A 9,545-nucleotide genomic window follows, 5' to 3' on the forward strand; every position below is an offset into this window, starting at 1 on the left:
TTAAACTAAATGCCTTCCAAATTTGTTCATTCACAAACGTGAACTTTGCAAGATGGTAAGTTCTATATATGTTGCACAACTCAGCTTAACCTATATAATGCATTTGCACTCTTGTGTGTTAATCAGCTCTCCTGTTTTGCATATTGTTCACAAAAAATGAGGCTATAAGAACAATGCATTTGCAAAGTCAAGTGATCGAAAGCTAGGGTGTGCCTGGATGTTGAGACTGCCTTTGCAAATGTTAATTCAGCCACTTTATGTGTACATATTATGGTTATAATTTTTATTTACAAGGTCCCATTCAGTAAATGGATAGCTGTTGAGTGTTTGTTTTAATCCTGCTTGCAAAATTAGTATTCCCTGTCCTTTCCCTATGTGTACCATCCAACTTCTTCACTGAAAAAAAAATTTCTCCTGGGCATTTCTAACAATGCTCTCTCTTGTAGTATCCAAATGTTTCACGACTATCTAGGAATCAGAACTTGTGGTAGAGGTGATATCTTTTATTAGACCAACTAGATGTTTTAAAAAAAATTACTTTATTTGCAAGTTTTCAGGCACAGACACCCTTCTTCAGGCACAGGAGAAAAGATTATAAAAGTTCTCTTGGGTAGAAATGAAAGTTCATATTTCATACATCATGAGTATGTATTAATTTATCCTTTTATCCCCCCCTCTCCTCCTCATGTGTCCCACTTTTACAGATGGACAACTGAGGCCAAGAGATTAAAGCTAGAATTTTTAAGTATCCTCTTATTTTGGGGTACTTGAATTGAGAAATAAGGTCTTGCTTTTGAGTATGCTCTACACTTTATAGCCGTCTTATGTTTAAAACACAGCTCTAATCAACTTTACTGTGGTTGTGAATGTTCAATGCTTTTACAAATTTGGCACCAGGTTTTCACTGGCTGTTACCCAGAAAATGAGGAACACATTATTGTGGCCAGCCATAAACATTTTGGTTTACTTGCTTACCCTTCATTACTGTTTTTTTGCTTTTTTTTTTTTTTTTGCATTTGTTGGTTAATGGGTTAATTTTGACCCACTATGGAGATCCTACCCGCTGTGGAGATCAGACTTCATCCCCGTTTCCCCGTTCCACAGTTCCAATATGATGCCAAGCAGTAATGAAGGGTAATACTATGATTTTTTTTTAAATACATAAGGGGCAAAAGAAGGTACCCAGTAACGTGGGGCCTCTGCAAGACATGCTAGGAAATCTGGTTGTCGCACCAGACAACAAGGCTAACCTATTTAACGATTTCTTTGCCTCCGTTTTCCTCAACAGGAGAAATGGATCAGCCCATCCGCTGTGACCCCCTCAGGCCCCGGGGGAGGCACACCCAGGCCCAGGGTCAGTGAGGATCTAGTTGGGGAACTTCTGGAGGGACTGGACATATTTAAATCAGCTGGTCCTGACGATCTCCACCCCAGAGTGCTGAGGGAATTAACAGAGGTCATTGCGGGACCCCTGGCACGGCTTTACGAGCACTTGTGGTGCTCTGGTGTGGTGCCAGAGGACTGGAAAAGGGCCAATGTGGTTCCCATTTTCAAAAAAGGGAGGAAGGAGGACCCAGAAAACTATAGGACAGTCAGCCTTACCTCGATCCTGGGTAAGCTTTTTGAGAGAATTATCCTGGCACATGTCCACAAGGGGCCAGCAGGGGAGGTTATGCTTAGGGGCAACCAACATGGGTTCATTAGAGGCAGGTCCTGTCAGACCAACCTGGTGGCCTTCTATGACCAGGTCACAAAATCCTTAGACGCAGGGGTAGCAGTGGACGTAATCTTTCTGGACTTCAGGAAGGCCTTCGACACTGTCTCTCACCCCATTCTCATTAAAGAACTAGGGGACTGTGGTGTCGATGCCTACACAGTCGGATGGGTCGCTAACTAGCTGGAGGGCCGCATCCAGACTGTGGTGGTGGATGGGTCATTTTCAACCTAGAGGGATGTGGGCAGTGGGGTCCCACAGGGCTCAGTCCTCGGACCCGCACTGTTCAACATTTTCATCAGTGACTTGGACGATGGGGTAAAAAGCACCCTATTCAAATCTGCTGATGACACTAAGATGTGGGGTATGTGGGCATGCTAGAAGGGAGGAATAGGCTGCAATTGGACCTAGACAGGTTACAGGGGTGGGCGGATGAGAACAGGATGGATTTCAACACTGACAAGTGCAAGGTGCTGCACCTGGAGGGGAAGAACCAGCAGCATACCTACAGGCTGGGGAGCTCCCTTCTTGTCAGTGCAGAGGCAGAAAAGAATCTTGGAGTCATTATTGATGCCAAAATGAACATGGGCCGACAGTGTGGGGATGCAGTCAGGAAGGCCAACCACACCTTGTCATGCATCCACAGATGCATCTCAAGCAGGTCCAAGGAGGTGATCCTCCCCCTCTACGCAGCACTGGTCAGGCCGCAGTTGGAGTACTGCATCCAGTTCTGGGCACCACACTTCAGGAAGGATGTGGACAACTCCAGAGTAGGGCCACCCGCATGATCAGGGGGCAGCAGGGCAGGCCCTACGAGGAGAGGCTAAGGGACCTGAACCTATTCAGCCTCCACAAGAGAAGGCTCAGGGGGGACCAGCAGGCATTGGGGGAGTCCCTGTTCCCCCAAGCACTGCCAGGAGTGACTAGAAATAATAGTCACAACCTGGCAGAGGGTAGGTTTAGACTAGACATTAGGAGGCGCTACTTCACAGTCAGGGCAGCTAGGATCTGGAACCAACTTCCGAGAGAAGTGCTGGCTTCTACCCTGGGGGTCTTTAAGAGGAGGCTGGATGAACACCTTGCTGGGGTTGTTTGACCCCAGTGCTCTTTCCTGCCATGGCAGGGGTCAGACTTGATCATCTGTCAAGGTCCTTTTGGACCCTACAAACTATGAAACTATAAGTGTGTGTTTATTTACTATTGTTTTTCATTTATTTTAATGACACTACCAGTTTCCTTCTAGACTGCATCTAGAATGCATGTAGCATAGTGAGTCCATGAGGAAGAACCCTTAGTGAATTAGAGACAGCTAGGAACAGAACCCAGGCCATCTTCTTGGTCCTAGTACAATTAAGATTTTCTAGGAGTTAAAACTTTTAGCTTGCTTTTATTATTTAATTTGGGAACATATTTAATTTGGACATTCCTTTTAACCTCCATTTTTAATGTACAATCCCTACCCTCGGTAGTTTTTGCCAGATAGAGTAGCTTACCTGGAGACTTGTCATGGACTCCTTCACATGTATCACATTTTGGTTAAAAATCCATGAAAAAAATGTTTTTGTATAACATGTTTTTCAAAGCAGCTGAGTAATTCCACATCAAGTGAATTTTTTCCCTTAAAACATAACCTTAATATTTTTTTAAAAAACAGTAGTTTCCTATTTATAGGAATACCAAAAGGTTGGCTGTTCAGAACTGTTTGATATTGTCCTTAATTTTTAGTGGCACGAATGGAAATCACAGTATTACCCTTCATTACTGTTTTTTCCATTTGTTGGTTAATGGGTCAAATTAATTTTTTACCCAAGGGTTTTCATAAATAAAAACATAAAAATTAATTTAATAAAATAGACAACGGTTTCAATCTTTTATCTTCGATGTGTGAATGCTGAGATTGGATAAATCTTGTAGCAGCTGTGGATAGTGTTTTTATATTCAGGTGATACAATGAAAATGAGCAACACTGAGTATATTGAATTAAAGGAGTGCCTCTTTAGCTTGTTCTATTTAAATAATAAATCTGCTATGATTTTATAAGCAATAAGTAACATTCTTAAAATGTTAAGTAGTAATGGAGAGGATTGCCTATCAAACCTATGCTAACCTGAAGTTAGATATAAGTATTTAAAATGAGACTAAAACCTGCATCTGCCTCTGCATGTACATGCTCATTTAATAATACCAACTCTTTCCTCCTCACCAGTTCTCCAAATGTTTTAGAAGATATTTTTACACTATTAAACTAACATTTCTTTGTTTTTATAATTGCTTGCAATCTGTTTACAAATTACAAATCTTCCCCTGGAGCACTGGAAATCCTGAGTTCTCGTGTTTCAGATGGAACATCTGTATCCCATATACTATTGAGAGATATTGTGTAAACTGATTTTTTTTTTTAACTTCTTTCTTTTATTGTAAAAGGCTGAAATGGCTCTGCTCATGATGGATGATGAAAACGATGACAGAAAACATTTCAATTATGACAAAATTGTAGAACAACAGAACCTGACTAAAAAGAAAAAGAAACTGCTACTGAAAAAGGAAGAGTTGATAGAAGATGACTTTGAGGTAACAAGAGCCTCCTAATTCTGAAATATAGTAGAAGCTTAAAAGTATTGGTTCCTTTTTAAGAAGAGTGGATTGGTAGTCTGATGAAAGAGTTAGACCTCAGTCACAGATTTTGAGTACCATATCAACAAAATGTTTACAATACAATTAAACTTAAACCTCTTTACAGAGCTCCTTTAGAGAAAAAGGTTGATTCAAATAAGAATACAACTTGTATTGGTGTGTGCTGCTTTCAAATGTTTTATTACCTACATATGTCTCCTTTTCACCATAGAGGCTGGGTGCACTTTTACATGGGTTTAGATTACAAGCAATATTTCTCTCGTAGGGGAAGTGAAACCAGATGATATAAATGTCTAAGGAGATGGAGTACATTCCACAAGCCTTCTTATAACTTAGCTGCAGCATTTGTCATTGTCCTCTTCCTGGCCTTTCTCTTAGGGCTGTGTGAAGCTTCAGTAGCCGATTTGATTTGGAGGAGATTCAGCCCGATTCGGGGACCAAATCTCTGAATCCAAATCAAATCGGGAGACCAGTTAAAAGCTCTGAATCAATTTAAAGCATCCAAATCGATTTGGAAAAGATTTGTCGATTCAGCCACAGACTAAACAGGCAGCTGACACAGCTGCCTCCAGCTGGTAAGGCTGTTGGGATTGGGGGAGGGAAGGGGCATTGGGGAGGTAAGGATTGGGGCTGGGACAGGCTGTCTAGCTGGGGCGGGGGACACGGGCATGGGTGACTGGTGCTTTCCAAGTCTTGGGGGGGCACCAGCAGGGCACAACCAGGGTGTGGGGGGGTCCCCCAGCATCTGGGTACTGAGCGCGCCAACCATGCCCCAGCATCCTGCCAGTGGAGCCAATTTCAGGAGGGGACACAAGCGCTGTCCATGCCCCCCGAGCACCCAGAGTGCTCGCTGTTGGGGGACATGTCCCGTCCTCCCCCCCTCCCCACACCCCAGTGCCCTCCTGTGTGTTGCCTTTGTACTGCGGGACTCGGGAGGCACAGGATATGGGCATGGCAGCACTTGGAGCAGGGGCTATGCCCTGCTGCTGCTTTCCCAGTTGGCGGGGTGGAGGCAGGATGCAGGCATGGTTTGCTCTGGGTGGAAGAGGGCAAGTGGCATCAGGGTATAGCCCCTGCTCCTAGCGCTGCTGCACCTGTGTCCCGCCATGCTGGCTGGCAAGTGACAGCATCGCCCACCCCCTTGCGCCAGTTGGCAAGCAGTGGCAGTGCAGAGTCCCCTCTCCCAGCGCAGCTGCACCCACTGCCCCTGTGCTCTGCAGTGCCTGCTGGCAAGTGGTGCCAGCACAGAGTCCACGCTTCCAGCACTGCTGCGCCTGCATCAGCACTGGGAGTGGGGGCTCTGTTCTACCACCACTTGCCAGCTAGCATGGGGGGTACGGGATGTGGGTGTGGTAGCTGGGAGCAGGGGCTATGCCCTGCTGCTGCTTGCCCCCTTCTGCTCAGAGTGAGTCATGCCCACATTGTGGCCCCCTCTGCCCCGCACTGGCTCGGCAAGCGGCAGCAGAGCATAGCTCCCACTTCGAGAGCTACCGCGTCCACATCCTGTGCTCCCCTGTCCCTTTCCTTGAGTAATGTGCCCCCACGCCCCTTCCCTCCCCCAATCCCAAGACTTGTCAGCTGGAGGCAGCTGTGTCAGCTGCCTGTTTATTCTATGGCTGAATCTCCGAAGTGACGCCAAATCTTTAGGGTCTGATTTGGCCGAATCTAATTGGGACAGTAATTCGAATCTCCGAATCAAATTACTGTCCTCTGAGTTGGCGGAATCCAAAGTGAATACCTGCCACTTCACTCAGGCCTATTTTCTCTACCGGCTTTTTTCATGCTGGCTCTATTTATAACCAAAAGGAACTTTTTGGCCTACCTCCTGTGGCATAAAGAGTTTGTGTAATGTCCTAACAGCATGTAGCTCATCTTCTTGCATCACCTTTTTGCATACAACCAAAAGGTAGTTAGTGCTTTCTGCACGTGCATGAATACATAGCTTCATGTAACATTATTTTCTTATAGTACTTTCTGGAATTTTTTTATCCATAAAATGGCTAACTGAAATTGGTTCTCTTCTGTCTTCAGGTGAATGTTGCTGATGCAAGGTTCCAGGCCATGTATACTTCCCACTTGTTTAATTTGGATCCTTCTGATCCAAACTTCAAAAAGACAAAAGCAGTGAAAAAAATCTTGGAGGAGAAAGCCCGCCGAAGAGAGCAGCAGCAGCAAGATGCTACAGAGGCAGAGAAGAAACAGGAAGCTGACATAGGAAAGAAAGCAAGTGTCCCTAAGAAATCCATAGATCCTGCCTTATCGTTGCTAATAAAGTCTGTCAAAAATAAAACTGAACAATTCCAAGCGAGGAAGAAACAAAAAGTCAAGTAACTGGGCTTCATTTTAATTTTGGCAGTTCAGTCTATGCTCTTTGCTTGTGTAGTGTGTTGAGACCATGAATAGTTTGTATAATGTCCTAATGTCTCCTGAAAAATCAATGGAAATACTGAGGTTTCAAGATGAACTACATACAACCCTTTACCTCAGTGACTTTTTCCTTATCCTTCTATGAATATCTGCGGAAATACAGTGGTTATGAGAGGTCACAAACATGAACATGCATAACAAAATTAACATTCCTGAAGCTGTTTATTTCATAATATCACTTCATTTGGAGCTAATAAAAATGTTAAAGATGGAGGCTAAGACCATCAAAAGTCATCATTATGATCACATTTAAAAAAAAGAGAATTGTTATCATTGGCTTTTGGAGCATGGTATTCTTTTAGATAAAATCTCCTCCGAAATTGCATAATGATGTGTTTTAATACTTCTTGAGTCTGTAAACAATGCTATTGGTAAAGATGTTTTTAATATAACTGAAGAAGATTGGTTAGATAAATGTTAGATACTAGTTAATAACTGTGTATGACTCAAAAATATTAAAATATATTTTAATTTATTAAATTTCACTTACACAATAGTGGACTGTTCCCAAAGCACCTTAGAAACAGTTATTGAAACTCAAATCTCTCTGATATAGATTATATCCTCTTTGTATACGTTGGAAATTAAGCAGTTAAGTGCCCCAAGTTAAGTATCTAAAACCATCCTTAAGCATCTATTTGTACTTTAGGTCAAACTCTTTTGTACCAGGACCAATTTGTAAACATCAATGGCCGGTCTTGGCCCAGTGCCCCAACTCCTGACCCGCTGCCCCACAGCCCCAGTCTCCCAGTGTGTGGGGCAGGGAGAGGGTGTATGCAGCCCCTTGCAGCCTAGCAGCCCCTTGCAGGCTGAAACTCTGCCAGCCTGCAAGGGAAAAGCCATGGTTTCCCACTTTTTTTCTACTTTAAAAAAGAATCCATTTTCAAAGTTTGTTGATCCATTTTTAAAGTGCAATCCTTTCACACATTCTTGTTACCCACGGGTTGAGAAACACGGCTTTAGGCATTTTCTTATATTCTTCTACTGCCGTATTCCCTTTAGAGTCATTCCACAGGTAGCTGCAGTGTTAAAAACGCTAAGATGGGCCCTGTTAGCACTGGCATTGTTGCTGCCACTGCTGAAGTTGTGCATCAGTGGATTAAAGTAGTGTAGGAACATAAATACTGATTTAAATAAATATTTGTTTAACCTGTTGTAATTACAACGAGTTAAATGACTAATCGGTGGGGTGCAAGGATGGGGACAGGAGTGGCAATGCTGGGCTCTAGCCTGTGGCTCTGAGTCGAGGAGAAGGGGGACTGCACTCATCTTCCCCAAGCAGTGTGGGAAGCCAGGTGCCATAGCATCCCTGCTAAGCAGGCAGCACAGCCCAAGAAGTTGTGGGGGGCAGCAGCCAGCAAGGGGCTGCAGCCACTGGCGCAAGGCTTCCCAGGACCAGTTGCATCGGCAGGCAGCAGCTAAAGAGGGACTTTACCAGCCTGCTGCCACCACTAGCACGCTGCAAGGGAGGGAGCAGGCAACCCCTCCCCTCCCTCACTTCTCTCTCCCTCCCTCCCTCTGCCTAGCCTAGCTATTAGGTTTTAGTCACCCCTCTCATCCTCGCTCCTCTCTCCCTCCTGCTCCGCTGCCTTCCAATTCCTTCTAGGGCACCACAGGACTTCCTTCCCCCTTCCTCTCTTTCCCCACCCCCCACTTCCCTCCTGACCTGCTGGGCTCTAGGCTAAATGATAACTGCTAGAACCGGTTATCACTGAGCTGATCAGTTAAACGTTGTTTAACCATTCACATCCCTAGTAGGGAGTTTCAAAATGCTGTTCTTGAGAGATGCAGAACTCAAAACATTCGGTTGTCCTTTTTATTTCTGTTTTGTGTCAACTATATTAGGCAACCAGTTTAGCATTATTACTGTAAGGCAGCCAGAGAAGCCTATTTGTGACTATGTGTTTGATAAAATGTCACCCCCCCCCGCCCCACAATAAGCCTTGTAAAAACTGTGAATAAGCTACCTATTCCTAAAGGCTAACATGAGTTAAAATAGGTCCTGAAATAGTTGATTGCTGTGTCTGCTAATAGAGGCTGACTCGATATGTAGAAAGATGCACTTACGTAGCAAATGAACATTGTCCTCAAATGACAGCCACTGGGTTCTCAGTTATAGGAAATATAGGTCAAAATCTGGAAATACAGTGAGAAATGGGAGTGTAAATAGAAATTGAGGTGATTTCATAGGAGAATTGATTGTTCAAGAACACAATTGATTATGCTGATGTTTCAAGTATACTTAAACTTTCAGTGCAAAGTCAGTTTTTCATTCTATTGACCACTTATGCATCTGTACTGGAATGCTTCCAGATTCACTGTTAGATAGAATAGTTGGATGGGCACAGTTTGGGAAATTAATATTTTTTTAGCAGCTAAACATATTAGTTCTCATGGCGCTGCAGGGCTTAGCTGTAAAATGAAAGTTGTTTCCTTGTGGTCCAAGCCTTTGATAACTGGTTTAGAATGAGCTGACTGACTTGGCTGAAAAAAGAGAGACACCTCATTGAAACTAGTGACTGACTTAAGACCATTGGTGCATACTGAAGACCAATGTATTAATGTTCATCAGGATGTAGATTTGAAAATCAAGCTAATGGAAAGGGATTATTTTGGCCAACTACTTCCTTGTTGTTGCAGTGGCAAAGCATTGCCAGTGCCCTCATCTCCCTTGCCTACTTATTGCGTGTTGTATAGGTGTTCTGGATGTTTTGGGTATTGTGAATGTTAGGGTTTGAGGTTGCAATTTAGGGGGGTCTTTGGCTTAGCA

General features: G+C 43.8%; 1 protein-coding gene across 2 annotated transcripts in view; it reads left to right on the forward strand.

The window, feature by feature from the left end:
• The window catches only part of ESF1 (ESF1 nucleolar pre-rRNA processing protein homolog), a 75,162-nt gene extending 67,902 nt beyond the window's left edge, over positions 1 to 7,260 (forward strand). For both annotated transcript variants that reach the window (XM_014595026.3, XM_019500777.2), the window contains exons 13-14: positions 4,139 to 4,285; positions 6,380 to 7,260. In XM_014595026.3, the coding sequence (XP_014450512.1) occupies positions 4,139 to 4,285; positions 6,380 to 6,679 (447 nt within the window). In that variant the 3' untranslated portion in view covers positions 6,680 to 7,260. The remainder of the gene's footprint in view (positions 1 to 4,138; positions 4,286 to 6,379) is intronic.
• The last annotated feature ends 2,285 nt before the right edge of the window (positions 7,261 to 9,545 follow it).

The sequence above is a fragment of the Alligator mississippiensis genome, chromosome 1, assembly GCF_030867095.1.
Source record: "Alligator mississippiensis isolate rAllMis1 chromosome 1, rAllMis1, whole genome shotgun sequence".
Classification (NCBI taxonomy): domain Eukaryota; kingdom Metazoa; phylum Chordata; order Crocodylia; family Alligatoridae; genus Alligator; species Alligator mississippiensis.